The 16,415-nt window shown below is 37.6% G+C and overlaps 1 protein-coding gene across 1 annotated transcript in view; it reads left to right on the forward strand.

The window, feature by feature from the left end:
* LOC147382724 (E3 ubiquitin-protein ligase PRT1-like) overlaps nucleotides 1-15,761 on the forward strand; it is a 47,705-nt gene extending 31,944 nt beyond the window's left edge. Inside the window, exons 4-7 of the mRNA XM_086428716.1 lie at nucleotides 2,101-2,478; nucleotides 2,572-2,775; nucleotides 14,916-15,037; nucleotides 15,503-15,761. Of these exons, the coding sequence (XP_086284842.1) occupies nucleotides 2,101-2,478; nucleotides 2,572-2,775; nucleotides 14,916-15,037; nucleotides 15,503-15,757 (959 nt within the window). The 3' untranslated portion in view covers nucleotides 15,758-15,761. The remainder of the gene's footprint in view (nucleotides 1-2,100; nucleotides 2,479-2,571; nucleotides 2,776-14,915; nucleotides 15,038-15,502) is intronic.
* The last annotated feature ends 654 nt before the right edge of the window (nucleotides 15,762-16,415 follow it).

Here is a 16,415-nt window from a genome sequence, read left to right on the forward strand (position 1 = left end):
GAGGTTCAAGATCCTTATGATCATGATGATAGAGTCATGCATAGCGTCAAGATTGAGGCCCCAAACTTTGATGGACTAGTTGATCTAAAGGCCTGTCTTGACTGGTTGTCAAACATGGACCACTTTTTTGAGTGGCATGAGATGTCTGAAGGTCATAGAGTGAGGTTTGCCAAAGATGAAATCAGTGGGCCAAGCCAAACTCTATTGGACTAATGATGAATAAAATTGAGATTGAAGCTTTGATATTCTCATTAATGGTGTGGTGTGAGGCCATTTTGGAGTGAGTCCAGGGTAACATTTGTTTTCTCTATCGATTTCTCAATCGAGGTAGGTATTTGTTTTTTTTTTCTTAGCATTTTCTTTCTTACTTTCTCTATTAAATTTCTGTTTTGAACCTCTAAAACATTCATAAACCCTAGCCAATCCACTTTATAAATCAAAATCCCATTGACATTCTCTTCTCCGTTGAAACCTTACCCTAATAACCATAAAAACCTGACCTAACCCTTCCCACTTGAACATACATCTTTCCTTACCACCCAAAACACCCTAATCACCTTCCATTTTTTTTAGTCTACAACTTCTCCAAACATTGTTAGCTTGCTGCTCCCATAAATCAACACCACTTATTTGGCTATTTTTGCATTAAAATTAAGCTTAAAAATCTGTTTAGAACGTCTAATTGAAATCCTAGGCTAGAGGAAGACTTGTCTTCCATTGGAACTTATTGTTAGTACTTGAATAACTAGTACTGTGGAATTGTGACGAACCTTAGGACTATTTTGATTATCGTTTGGATTCTCTTGCATATCCATGAATGTATGAGTTACTGATTTATATTTGCATTGCTTATGTTAATTCAGTCTGATCTCAAATTTATCATCCTAGGGTAACATTCACGATCCTACATCAAGCTATTAATGTTGATATGACCAGGTGTTGAAATTTGTTTAGGAGGTTAAATTTAGGTTGTAGCTCACTTGCACAACCCTTCTTAGGACTTAGATTAAAAAATCTCTTGTGAAAAGTTTAAAAAGTCCTAGTCACCCCCACCCCTCTCTAGGACTAGAATACTATTCAAGGTGCAATTTCACGTGTTTCATCTCTTTCGCTCAATCACAGGCCGCTCTATCTATGTCGGATTACACTTGATTTGATGTATTTACCTATCCTATCTTTGTCCCTGCTTGTTAGTGTAGTACTAGGTTTTTTCGGGCGTTAGTCTAGCACTCATCCTTCCTTTATATCATTAGAAGCAAAGGCAGGAGTAGGTTTTAAGTCTCAAGTAATAGATTGAGTAGCATTTATAACCAGCATCCAAGTCCATTCCAGATCTATTGTCACCATCAGTGTTAGATCCTCTAGGTGCAGGGTAAGCAGAGGTGAAGGCATCTTCAATGGGAGCATTAAACGAAGAGGCACCAGATAATAGTTTCTAAACATAGAGTTGCTTTTATTTTTATTTTTTTTGTCCTTTATGCAATTTTCTTCCTCATGTTGACAGCATCATCTGGAGAATTATTTTTCCATTTTTGCTGCCGTGTTGTACTACTCATTTATTTCTTTCAATGATTGCATGTTCTGTGGTTTTTAAAAGCTTATATGTTCTTGAAGGATGCTTTTTTGCCTTGCAAACATGAAGTTGTATGTCACTCATCAAACTCCCCTTTAGGATGAAGGGGTCAAATGTGGACATTCTGGTATATAGGTTCTTTAGATCTCCACCATCTTTGTCTTCTACAATCAGCTTGGGGGACATTGAAAGACTCAATAATCTTGAAAATTGATATATGTGTTTAAGATCTGGTGGTTTGCTATCTTTGAATTGTGAGTACTCACAGAAAGTTTCTTTCTTTTCTTACTTTTCTTTAACAAAGTATTATGTATGATCACATGAGCCTTGCCTAATGGATGCATTTCCTTGTGAATCAATTATAATCTAATTTTGCATCCCTTTGTGAACAGTGACATTACTACTTGACTATTAAAGCATTGATCTTAAGTAGTTTGCACTGGTTAACTTCTATTAAATTCATTCTTTCATTGCATTCACTCAGTTATTGATGGTTCTATTTAATGATTTATATATTGTTCTCACAGAAGAAGAAATGGAACTTGGTTTTTTTTCACCTCAGTTTGGTGACCAATTAACCAGCTCTCATACTCATAAAGAATTGGATTTCTTGGTTCCCTCTTCCACTTCCTCCAACATGTGCTCTCAGACTGGGAAAATTAACCCTTCTACCATTGGGAAGCAGAGAAATTTCGATGGGTTGTTGCATGGCAATACTGCAAATATTCATGGAGAAACTTATGCAGGGGAATTTGAAGCCACGAGAGATACAGGTTTTGAAGAAAATAAAATTTCAGAAAATAATCTGAAGGATGGAGATTGTGAGCCAATTTCCATCAGTGATGCACTATGTGCTGCATGCAAGCAACTTCTTTTTCGCCCTGCAGTTCTTAATTGTGGCCATGGTAAAACTTTTCCACTAAGTTAATCATGTCAACTTTTGCTTTATATCAGGAAATCAAATATATTCAGACTGATCCGATGTTTGTTTTCTGCAGTCTATTGCGAATCTTGTTTAGTTACCCCCATGAATGTAAAACCCAAATGTCAACTTTGTCAATGTACACATCCAAAAGGTTCCCCAAAAGTTTGTTTGGAGCTTGATCATTTCTTGGAGGAACAATTTCCCCAGGAGTACGCATTGAGAAAACAGGCAGTTCAGCTCAAATCCATCCATTGTCAGCAGGAGAGTCCATCAGCCTGTATGTTTCATTATTGTATTATGTTTACCTTTTAATGATATTAATTTTATATTTTCAAATTACTTGCATACATACATATATGCATACATGTTAACCCCAAGGGGTTGGCCTAGCGGCAAGCCGAACCTTGATAAGCTCTTTAGGAAAGGTAGGTCAAGTGTTTGAAACCCCACGAAGCAATGAATTCCTTGGGGCCACCCTCCATGGTCCAGTTGACCCTCGACTCAACCAAATGCACGTAGGACTTTCCGAGGGGGTGATGCGTGTGACCGTGGGACTCGAAGGTGGGGATACCCATGCTGATCAAAAAAATATAATACATACGCATATATGGTCATGCTCAGTAAGAGGTGTAGGTGGCTTTTGAAAACCCAGGTCTTTTTGTTTGGCTGAGTAACTATATAAGAGTTTTGTATTAATATATGAAGGTGCCAGCTTGATAAGTTGAGTATAGTCTGGCGGTGTGTGTGACTGTGGGATTAGTCTCACCTGAAGGGTGGGGCCACGATAAGCAAAAAAAAAATGAAAGAACTTTCAAAATTTTCCTGGGCTTCTACTTATTTATTTATTTTTTGTTCACACCCTTCTTTAGCGTGAGGAATCTGGAGTACTGAATTAAATTATATATCTTCTTCTCATCAACTAATAAAAGTATAGTGGATAGCATTAACATGCCTCCAAAGGTAAACCCCCATAACATCTCAACCATTTAAGTGCATTTGCAGAGTAATGTTCCACTTCATTGACACCCATCTTGGAAGTCAGAACGGAAACGTAATTGATAGTAACATACTTGCAACATAATCAAGTGTATTCCCTATTCCTCCGGTTTCTTCTGAGTCTTCCCAACCTGCTTTGAATTTCTACAGAAAAGTTATTCCCTTGCCTAGAAGTTCTACAATTCTCACTTCCCTAAATCATTTAAAGAAAAGACACCAATCCACCATTGATCTCCAAACAGCATTGGAGGTTTTCATTGGAAGTCACTTTTCTCTCCAAAAATCCTTCTATTGATCTGTCTCTACAGACCCCCAATAATGAATTCTTCCCCTTTTACTGTATGGACCTATGGCTAGTATAAAAAAAACTTCAGACATCTTTTGGAACGAGAAACTATGTACCAAAAAAGCCTAAAAAGAAGCTCCAAATATAATATAGTACATTGGTATGGGAGTTCTTACTGTCCAAATTCATCAAGAAATGGAGAGAATATTGTGTTTTCTTGCACGAGGAAATGGTGAAAGTGGAGACGGTTCTTCAGAAAGCATGTTTGCAACGATTTGGGAAAGCGTTCTGGAGGAAGTGCTTTGGTTTTGGAATATCAAAGATTATGAAGATTTTGTCAAATGGTAAGGATGAATGAGGTTTTCGTTTTCCTTGAAGGCCAACATAGGTCAGGATGGATGGCTGTCGCTGAGGAAATTACATGGGATCTTTCTCACCATCATTATGGATTTGGAGAAAATATCTTGTCATGCCTGCTCCGATGAATCTAGTGCCTCATCTCAGTGTTGCTGTCCATGATGCTGAGGAAGCTTGAAAGGGGAATAATCATTTGGGTGTCATTTAGGTGAAAGAATCTGAGAATGTTGAGCGTATCATTTCCTCTAGGGTTATGTCCATCAGATATCCGGAGGTCGGAGTCGATTATCCCATTGGAACAGTTTGCAGAGTTCATTTGGAGGCAACTAATTGTGTCAAATTTGTGAAAGGAATTGGGATAACGCTGTGGCTTATCACTGATTCTCAGGATCTTCCATGGGTGGAGTTCATGGGATCGTGGAGGTCTCATGTATTGTTCCAAACGTCCCTTCTCTTTAGTTATTTGGATTGAGTGGTGGTGATTCTTCTAAAAGATAAGGGTATGAAGGAGCGACTGTACCAGCTAAATCCCAGTGTTGTAGGTGCTACATCTTTCTCTTTGCTTCTGTGGTGGCTGGAGTTTGGTTTTTGAGATCACTAAAGTCCTACTTGTTTATTGGAGAGGTCTTCTAGAGGTGGAGGAGTATCTGCGTTTGCATCTTAATCACAAATTGAAGGACCCTTGCATCTGTGTTTGTTTCAGTGCTTTGCTGATCCCCTATGCGATTGAGTTAGTGATTCATATTGAGAGAGCACCTTGCTGATCCCTGAGGTGGTTAGCATTGCTTACTGTTGCTTATGGTGTAAGAGCTATCACCAACTAACGCTGTGAGAGCAGAGTTGCTATTCCAGGGAGAAATTGTGGTTGGGCGGGCCCAATGAGTGGGGGATGAGCATGAAATTGGCTCATGAGTTCTAGGATCAACTTGACTTCCTAATTTGAGTTTAGCTATAGTTGGGTCAATGCTATGCAGTTGTATAGGTCCAATAAGGTTGTTGAAAGCCATTTGGCAAGATTGAGAGCTGGTTCTGATCTTCCTTGCATCAATTAAGATGCAGGCTTGTGGTTTAGATGCAACACTAGACTTAGAGGGTTGATAAAAGTTGCTCAAGTGTTATTGGGGCGCCACATGCCCTCCATGTCAGATAAAATTGAGAGACTAGATTTTAATTCATTAATTAGCCCTAATTAGGCTTTAAACGTATTACAAACATCTAAGTAGAGGAAAAGACTAAAAAGGACATATATAGACTTATTTTAACATTCCCCCTCAAGTTGGTGCGTGGATATCAATAACGCCCAACTTGGACAGAATACCTTCAAAGGTGGTTTTACTGACACCTTTAGTAAGAACATCAACAAGTTGTTGAGATGTAGGAACAAAGGGAGTACAAATCTGTTCAGAAACAATCTTTTCTCTAATGAAGTGACGATCAACTTCGATATGCTTTGTTCTGTCATGCTGAACTGGATTTGCCGCTATGTTAATAGCTGATTTATTCTCACAATATAGTAAGAATGAAACTGGCACAGGAAGACACAGATCAGTTAATAAGATCTTGAGCCACAATAACTCACATACTCCAAGTTCTGACTCAGTACTCGACCGAGAAACCACATCCTGCTTCTTACAGCGCCAAGTTACCAAGTTACCACCAACTTTAGTACAGTACCCAAAAGTAGAATGTCTATCAGTCACTGAACCAGCATAATCTGCGTCTGTCCATACGTCAACACGAAAATGGCCATGATTACTGAACAAGATAACTCGACCAGGACATCCCTTAAGATATCTGAGAATACGATAAACTGCAGTCAGATGAGATGTTCGAGGCGAGTGCATAAACTGACTTACAACACTAACAGCATAAGCAATGTCTGGACGAGTCATTGACAAATAGATCAATTTTCCCACAAGTTGCTGATACTGCCCAATATCTGACACACACTCCCCCTCAGAATCAGCCAACCTATGATTCTGCTCAATAGGAGTATCAACGGGACGAGAACCAAGCTGACCTGAGTCATGGAGTAAATTAAGGACATACTTTTGCTAATAAAGAAATATACCAGACTGAGACTGCGCAACCTCAATACCCAGAAAATAGCGAAGATGCCCAAGGTTCTTAATCTCAAATTGACGGTCTAAGTAAGTTTTTCCCTCAGTAATGCCATCATTATCATCTCCAGTAAGAACAATATCATCAACATAAACAATTAGAGCAACAGTTCTACCCTGAGAGTGACGCAAGAAAAGGGTGTGATCAGCTGAACTCTGATGAAGGCCAAACTGATGCATAGCCTTAGTAAAGCGTTCAGACCATGCGCGAGGAGACTGTTTCAGACCATAAAAAAAACGGCGAAGACGACAGATATGTGTAGGAGAAGCAAGTGTAAGAAACCCAGGAGGTTTGACCATTTAAACCTCTTCCTGAAAATCACCATTGAGAAACGCATTCTTGACATTTAATTGATAGAAAAGCCAGTCTCTGATAGCTGCAACAGACAGAAGAACGCGAATGGTGGTCATTTTGGCAACCGGAGCAAGTGTCTCCTGATAATCTAGCCCATAAGTCTGAGTATAACCTTTGGCCACCAGAAGGGCCTTATAACGAGCAATAGAACCATTCGGTTTATGCTTAAGTGTGAAAACCCAGCAACATCTCACAACTTTCTTTCCAGGTCGGAGAGGAACAAGTTCCCAAGTCTAAGTCTTTTCAAGAGCAGTCAACTCATCAATCATAGCAGCTCGCCACTTAGGATGTCTAATAGCATCTGCAACAGCAGTAGGAAGAGAAACAATGGAAACAGACAAGAAAACTCCGATAGGAGGGTGAAAAGCAAAATAAGATACATAATTAGAAATAGGATAAGTACAAGTGCGCTTACCCTTACGAGTGACAATAGGATGATCATCACAGGGAAGAAAGGGAGGCAGATCTGGAGGAAGAGAGATGAGCTAGTCTAGCATAAAAGTAATGGTTGTATCGCGTGGACGCCGAGAGTAAACCTGCAGAGGAGGAGGTGACAAATCGACAAGGGGTAGAGAGGAAGGAACGGGTAAGGGAAAAGGAAGGGAAATAGGAAGGGGATCATCCGGGGAGGTTAAGGGAAACCACTCAGATTGGGTGCCAATAGATCCATTAAAGTATGGGGTATGCTCAAGGAAGGAAACATCTCGAGAAAAAAACGCTGTCGAGAAGGAGGATGGTAACACTGGTAGTCTTTCTGGGTATAGGAATAACAAAAAAAAATACATTTTAGAGCCTTAGGGCCAAGTTTAGTACGAGTTTGATCAAGAATTTGAACAAAACAGACGCACCCAAACACACGCAGAGAAAGGGGAAGCAGGGGACGATATGGATATAACTGAGAAAAGGGCGTGGCAAACTGAAGAATTCGGGAGGGGGTTCGATTAATAAGGTAAACCGTAGTAAGAATGGCATCGGCCCAATAAGATTGGGGCACATTCATACCAATAGAAATAGCACGAGCTAAATTTAAAATATAACGATTTTTCTTTTTAGAATGACCATTCTTTTGAGGAGTCTTAACATTAGACATTTGATGTTCAATGCCAAACTCTAAACAAAGTTTTAGGTGTACTCAGTACCATGATCAGACCGGAAAGTTTTGATGGTACGACCAAACTGGGTATGAACCATAGCAAGAAATTGCTTAAAGATCTCACAAACTTCACTCTTACGTTTCATAAGATAGACCCAAGTGGTACGATTGTGGTCATCAATAAATAAGACAAAATAACGAAAACCAAGAGTGGATGGGACAGGGGAGGGTCCCCACACATCAGAATGAATTAGGTCAAATATAGCATGTGCAGTAGTATTCATACTAATAGGGTAGGAAGAACGCACATGTTTAGCTAATTGGCAAGTATCACGAGTAAAATCAAGCAAATTGTTATTAATAAATAAAGCAGGGAATATGTGTTTCAAATATCCAAAAGAAATATGGCCTAAGCATTAGTGCCAACGCATTACAAGAGCCTTATTAGATTGACTACTACTACTAATCTAAGTAACAGAATGGGTGCTCGGTAAACCAGGTACGTCCAAGAGATACAGTCCATTTACTTCATGTCCAATGCCAATCGTCATCTTCGACTCCAGATCCTGAAAGACACAATGAGAGGGATAAAACATTACACTGCAATTCAAATTTTTTTGTAATGCTACTAACAAATATAAGATTAGTAGTGAGTTGAGGAACATGCAGTGTGTTAGTTAAGGATAAAGAAGGTGTAACAGGAAAATGACTTTGACCAGCTATAGAAGACAAAGAACCATCAGCAAGGCGAACCTTGCAATGACCAGAACAAACATTATAAGTTTTAAATAGGGAGGAGGTACCGGTCATGTTATCGGAGGCACCAGAATCAATGGTCCATGGTGAGGAAGTGGAGGAAACACTGTGTGCAGATGCAAAAATACCTGAGTGAGCAAACGTAGAAATTGACTGAGATGAAGTCTCCATCTGATTGAAGAATTTTCTGAACTTGTCAAGCTCAGCCTGGGATAAAGATATCGAATCTGATGAGGATGTAGTGGTTGAAGGAGGTGCTTTGAATCAGTAATTGACTGAGAAACTATATGAGCTGAAGATCGATGAGACTGTTGACGTTGCTGATTAGGATGATCATGAAGTGCATAACATCGAGCCCTCACATGACCCAACTTTCCATAATGATCACACTTATGTTGCTAACGGGTAGGCTTAGACCCATTGGAGGGTTGTGGAGAAGATAGGCGAGCAAGCATAGTAGAGTGATCTCCTGAAGTTTGAGGTAAGACAGCTGCATAACGACTCTCATCAGTCAAGACATACGAATACGTTGTCTGTAGGAATGGAAAATGATCCATACCCAATAGATGAACTCTCGCATACTCAAACTCATCCAGGAGACTAGTTAGAAATTGAAAAACCCGATTCTTGTCCATAATCGATGCATATAATGTCTCGTCAAGAGGGTCCTTCTAGGCATAGGATAGGGAATAGAAGGTCAGCTCTTCCCGCCGTGCGCGTAGCTGTGATATATAAGTGGTAATTGAAGAGTCTCCTTGTGAAAGACGAGAAATCTCACACTCCAAGTTAAAAATTCTAACGTTGTTCTGACGTTGGGAATAAATGTTCTTCGCGGAATCCCATATTTGTTTTGCTGTCAAGGAAAACATAAAACCAACCGCAATTTGTGGTTGCATAGAAGTAACCAACCAAGAACGGACCATAGAATCATTAGCAAACCAATGTGAGTAAGAACTGTCGGTTTGTGCAGGTTGTTTGTCTGTCCCTGTGAGGTAACCGATCTTTCCCTTTCCACTAATGAACATTTCAACTGATCGTGCCTAAAGGAGATAATTATGACCGTCTAATTTCACGGTAGTAATTTGAATGCCTAGAGAATCGGTTGAGTGAGGAGGACCACTCGATCCATTATTATTACCAATTATCGAGGAAGAGGATATTTCAGAGGCCATTAACGAATCCAAGTACTGTGATTGGAATAGAATTTAAGCAAGATAAGGTACAACTCCCTAGGATAAAGCGATCGCAGCACCTTAAAGGTGACAATACACGATCAAATTTTTTTCGTGAGAGCTGATTAAACACTACTGTGTTACCCAAGCAGTCATTCGCGCAAACGTAGAAACTCAAGGAATAATACTGCTGTTAGAACAACCTCAAGCAGCACCCTACTGTAACCATAGGCTTCCGTAGGTATGCAAAACAACTGCCGCCACCTGCTGTGACCTCAAAAAGCTTATAACAGCAGTTTGCTGTGTTGCACAAGGCAGGGGAGTTGATTTCAAGGTTTATAACAATAGTTCAAAACCTATAACAGCAGTCTGCTGTGTCGTACAAGGAAGAGGAGTTGATCGCAAGGCTTATAGCAAGAGTTTGCTATGTCGCACAGGGCAGGGGAGTCTCTAGTTTGTGTCGTAAGCTGAAAACAATCACCTGTTGTGATCGTAGGGCTCAAACAGCCACCTATTGGCATCGTACAATGTTGAACATGCTATTTTGGGTGTCGTAAGGCTTGAACAAGGCCATCGTGGGTGTCGTAGGTCCTAAACAGCATCATTGCTGTAAATACAGTCTGATCACAGGCTCCTAACAGGTCTTAACTCCCTATCGCATGATGCGATTAGGGTGTGTATCGACAGATAACCCCCGTAGGGGTGATATGACTTGAAAAAACAGGAGGTGTAGGGTATTGTTTAAGAAAGAATAGTTCGATGGAGTTGATCGTAGAAGTAGTGGAAGGTCGATGGAGGTAGAGAGGGAGGCTCTGATACCAAGATAAAATTGAGAGAATAGATTTTAATTCATTAATTAGCCCTAATTAGGCTTTAAACGTATTACAAAATCTAAGTAAAGGAAAAGACTAAAAAAGACATAAATAGACTTATTTTAACAATGTCAAAGGTGGGATAACAATTGTTCAAAAATCAAATGATGGTTCAAAAGGATTGCTGAATTTTTCAGAGAGGAACTTCCTAAATGTAGTTGCATCTCTTCATAAGTTCTGTGTGGACAAGGATGTAGCCTTAGGTCCCATCATTTCCTGAAATTTAAGCATCTCCTTGGGGTCCATTTCAATGTAAAGGGGAGCACAAAATTCAATTCTACATTTGGGCCTCATCTTATCTTTTATTACATGATCACATTCAAAGGCAAGTCAATGCTGCGGGTTCTTATCTCAAGTCGCTCAAGGAAGTCTCACTTCAATGCATTGTGCATATATCAAAATGATAATTACAATTTCAAGGAAAAGAATCCATTTTTTCTTTTAAGGTAGTTTCGCAAATATCAGGTAATCAAAAGGGTTTCATGCCTAGTAAATCGTGTGATGCAACTATGATTCCAACATGTTTGGAAGACAACATAGGGATGTTGATAATGAATGTTCCAAGACCTCCACCTAGAGTTTCCTTGAATTCCAGAAGAACATTGAAAGCTTGACTTCTCCTTGAAGGAAATCTCTTCTTTGGGGTCAACTTGTTGATGAGCAAGACTAGGTCATCAACTACTGATATCAGTAGTCTAGGGAAGAAGAAAATGCATGACAAGTAGTGAGAACTCCTTGAGGAGTTTATTGTTCAAGACTCTTGTGTTTCTCTATATGATGAGGTTTTCATCTCAGAGGTTCATGAGAAGTTTTTTATCTTGGATAGGGGTAATCATGTCTTCCAAGCCAAAATGCGCGGGGATTCAACCTTGAATCAATGGTATGAAACTAGTGAAAATCACGCTTCTCAAAGGGTGGATGTATTCAAGGATTTGGTTGTGCTTGTGTGTTCTCATCGCTCTTCATCATCGATGCCTTTCTCCGTAGTTCAAAAGTCATACAATGCCCCTTTTCGTAATTCAAAGCTCCTTATACTACGAAGTACGTTGGTTAATCATTGGGCGACTGTAAACTCTCAGTGATCACCAACAAGCCCAAGAGCAATACAATGTGGATCTCAAACATCTTCATGCTATACAACTGGTATCAAAATACAAACAAGGTTCTCCTTTAAAGATAGAAAAGAATATCCTGAATATCAAGAGTGATGTTGCACTCCAAGGTGTCCCATACCACCAAGAAAAGGAAACACCTCAAAACAAATTGCATCCCGAAGTTACCTTTAGGCATTTGCTAACTTTTTGATATATTACAGACATTTATGTATTTTATTGTAATAATTTTCTATAATTTAAAATACAAAACATGTGCATATGATTAACCTCCGTTTCGTTCAATCAATCTATCTATCTGATCAGTTCGGCTTATGTGGCATAGCCTGCAGCAACTCAATTCTTTCAATGGAGTCACTCAACACATACTATAAACAATACTAGAGAAATCCCTGATTTCTCTATTTGTTAATCAATAAAATCTTATTTCTTTCATTTCTTTTAAATATAAGTTTATAAAATATGTTATTTCAGTAAAAGTTTATAAAATGTTATTTAAAAAAAAGTATAGACAACTTGAAAATATATATATTGAAATTCCTTTTTCTAAAATATTTTGATGCAAGATGGGTGGGAAGATGAAATAAGAGATAGATAAACCTAGTTTGGCTTTGGGCCACGATATGGGTACCGTAATGGTTTAGGGTAAACCCTAAAGGGATTGAGTAGTAGGGTCTAATTATGAAGTTTTGCTATTAGATTTAGGGGTTTAGGTTTATAAGGAAAAAAGGTTTAGGATAAGGAATAAATAAATTAAAAAAAAAAAACAAATAGGTTTGGGGTTTTAAGAATTAAAGAATGAAGATTTCAAGGGTTCTTGAATTCAAGAAAATCAAGAACTAGAAAAATTAAAGAAAAGAAAAAGAAGATTAGAAGAGAAAGATAAGGGTCATAAGGATAAAACTTTGGAATCACTCTAAAGGTTTCTTGGAATCGCATTAAGAATAATGGAGAACTCATACCACAAAACTCCATTGAAAAGTATTCACACTGAAAACACATTGAAAGAAACTAATTCTTTATTCCATAAAATTTAATTCCCAACAATCTATTACATTATTTAAATAGAAAAGACAAGTTGCTAAAATCTAAAGGACTTCTAATTTGACTCTATACCTTGTACTCCAAGATAACTTTCTCGAAATACTGTATTTTTCGAAATAGAAACTTTCCAAAAATAGAAAAATTCCTAATTTGAAAAAACTTGCCCAGTCCCACTAATTTAAATTACCTAGTAATAAACTTGTAAGAAAAATAGGATTCAAAGAAAAATGAAATAGGTCCATAACTATAGTCCAATAATTAAAATAAAATAAAAGCACTAATACTAAACTATGTCTCAAATAGGATAGACCCATGATATCTGATGTCCCCATCATATGTGTCCAAAATAAGAATATGAAAAACAAGTTTAAGACAATTCTCTTAAACACCCAAATTTTCTTATTGATGGAAGGTGTGTCTCCAACAGTTGGTCAGAGATGTGTTTGAGTTGAGGGTTCAGTTTGATTACTCCTTTTGTAAGTTTAAACGAGTCATATGGAGCTTTACTCCATTTTTCCATTGTTTGAGGGTTGTGGAAGGAGCGGAATGACAGAATCTTTGAGGGGAAGATTGAGGATATACTTATTTCGGTTTGTATTTTCTTTTCTTCTGGTGTAAAGTGTACAAAGAGCTAGAGGGGTCAGTCTTCCTTGAGGATTTTATTAGTAGGTGGGATGGGGTTTTTAATTTAGCTGGAGGCTATTGGAGTAGTTTGCTTGTTTGGAGGGAGAATCTCCTCCTTTGATTGTATCTTTTTCCTGCTGGTTACCTCAACCAGTCTTTATTAATACTCTTATAAAAAAAAGCAGATTTTGAAATTTATACATGAAATATATACTTATTTAAAACAAATAAATTATAACGGAACTTTTTCATTTATGTAATTAAAATAAATGCAAGAAATTATTTATTAAACCAACTATATGCATGAATTTCAATCAACATGAGTTAAATTTAGCTTGTAAAAAAAGTCAATTTGTAAAATTTGATGGCTAACAATAGAAAATCTAGGTTTCATCAAGTTTGTAGTTTCCTTTGAATCCAATGGTGAAGTCCATATATCCAATGGTTTGTAAAATGGATTTTTGCTCCAAATCTGAAAACTTTGACCATTTTTCTCGAGATTCAAACTGAATTTCAAGTCACTACAGGGTTGGCTTCTCGTGGGATCTTTGTTTAAGGAGGAACCTTAATAATTGGGAGATTGAGGCTATCGTTGTTCTTATTAGCCAGATTTTGTCCCGTCTCTTTGTCAAACGATGATCGCATGATTTGGTTGAAGATTCGAAATGCAGATTTTCTATTAACTCTTTTTATAGAGATTTATATTCTTATTATAGTTCTTCATTCTTATCATAGAAATTGGGGGCAATAGACATCCTTAAAAGGTCTCTTTTTTAATATTTACCAACGGTCTTGGAAAGGATTTGATCCTTGATAATGTCATTGCGAGGGGTATCACATCTTTTTATTTTTAGCCTTTCCCAGGATTTGCGTCTTCCTAGTTTTTGATGCACTTTGCCACTTGGTGGTGTTTCTGGAAGGAGAGAAATGGGTGGATTTTTTGTGGAAAGAACTGTCTTCAACGTTATTATAACCATTTTGGGGTTATTTTCTTTTGGTGTGAGCTGTTCCCTATGTTCAGAGCTTCTTTTTTGGGGATTTTTTTTTTTTTTTGTGGTTTAAGTGGGAGCTTGTATTGTAGTGTCATTAGTTGTGTCCTTAATGCTTTGTGTTGGTTTTCTTCCTTTTAAGTATGTCTTCTCATCATCCTTAGTGATCTTCTCTTCTGTTTTTTTTTTTTTTTTTTTGGACTTTGAATTTACTTACAAAAAAAAATCCATTCAATAAAAACTAAAAATGTTACTTGCATATATAAGAGGATGTCAGTTCTTCTACTCTCTCGTTATTACTCAACTTGCTAATTAATAAGATGGAAGCTACTAATAAGTAATACCTCTTAGTTTCTAGGTTCCTAAAGACGAAGTAATTCCTTATATTAAAATAAAAACGTTTTAATTGAAATCTGCTATTGATATGATTATAAACTATATAAATATTTACTGAAATAATTCCATTTCCACAAGGCTCTACAGTGAACTTAATCAACATTTTCTTTTTTGTATATATTTCATTGGAAATCACTTTTCATTTCGTGAAATATTTGTTTGGGATAATTAATTTCACTACATTTAAATGCCTGCATGTGGTATATCTTGCCAATACCATTTACTAGAAAGATGTATACTTTCAGGTGCAACAGAAGCCATGAAGAATGGTACCCTGTCTTCACCATCTCCTGTCCAAAATTACTTATCACGGTTGGGTGAGCGTGGGTTATTGGTTCATTTGGCAGTTGGTTGTGATAATTGTGGGGTAACATCTTACTTATCATTTCTTGCACACGAAACGATGTCCTTGCTTGTATATCTTGCTGACCCACAAATTAGAAGGCAGGGGCTTTGCTTTTGAATATCAAGCCCCTAATGGATCATCTCCTTTCCGCAAATCAGATAGATGTTTTGCATACTTTAAGTAATATTGTGTCGGTGTGATGGAAATCACTTGGGTGTTGGAAAATCATTTCAGACTGGATTTAGCCTCTAGTTTTCTATATTGGAAAATCATTTCTTGAAATTTATTTCAGATTCAAAATAATACTTTTGAAGTGTCAAGTTGTGTCCACCATTTTTCAAACAATCAAATGTTGCATCCAAAAGCTGATTGATTAATGATATATCTTTTTATATAGGGCGATATCTGATACTCTCTCCCTTTAAAAGCTGGTGGCACTTTTCTCCTTTGTCTCATGCTCTTTGCCATTTGGGTTGTTCTTTGCAGATGTTTCCAATAATCGGGGAGAGATACAAATGCAAAGATTGTGTGGAGGAAATAGGCTTCGACCTGTGTGGAGAGTGTTATAATAGTCGGTCCAAGCTTCCAGGCCGATTCAATCAGCAGCACAAGCCAGAGCATAGGTTTGAGCTTGTTCGGTCAAACAGGATACCTAATGTATTTTTCGATGATGACACTCTTGCTGCTCATTCAGTTTCTGATGATCTAGAGGATCCACCAGGTCCCAATTCCGCCATTTAAAACTGTATGTACACTTCGACGACTCTATATTTTTTTTACTGCCAAGTTATGGATGAAAGAAATTTAGTTTGCATGGTTTTCCAAGAATAGATCCATCTGCCCCAATATTTATAATTCTCGAACCTCTTTGTTTGGCTTGATAGCATTACACTCTTAGTGCTCTCTTCCTTTGTTCTCAATTTCAAAACTGCCAAGGAGATGTCTTGTTAGGGCTTCTTGTTGGATTTTTTGTACTTGCTTTCTAATTCTTCTATTTTTTAGAAGGTTTGTTCATTTTTATGTTATTATCTGATGCTGGCAGTGCCTCCCCTTATCATTGTGATACCTGTGTGTATAAGGCTAAAATAATAACATTATAATACAAAATATTAATGGAATAAGGATTTCTTGGCTATGATACCTGGATACTTAAATTTGTCAATGAGGACATGATATGATAATGATACATAGACTAGATACTGCATGTATGCATCTACATAGAATTCTTTTTTTTTTTTTTTCAAATTTATTTCTTACTTCACAATTAAGTCCCATTATGGAAGCTTGGTAAATTCTTCCTCTAAAAAGACTTAGAATTTTCAAAACTATAAAATTTTCATTTTAGGAAAATTTTCCCAAGATTCCATACAGAGCCTTGGTTATTTGCTTAAAGCTCCTT

The sequence above is a fragment of the Akebia trifoliata genome, chromosome 16 (genome assembly GCF_017979445.1).
Source record: "Akebia trifoliata isolate Shusen 1 chromosome 16, ASM1797944v1, whole genome shotgun sequence".
NCBI lineage: Eukaryota > Viridiplantae > Streptophyta > Magnoliopsida > Ranunculales > Lardizabalaceae > Akebia > Akebia trifoliata.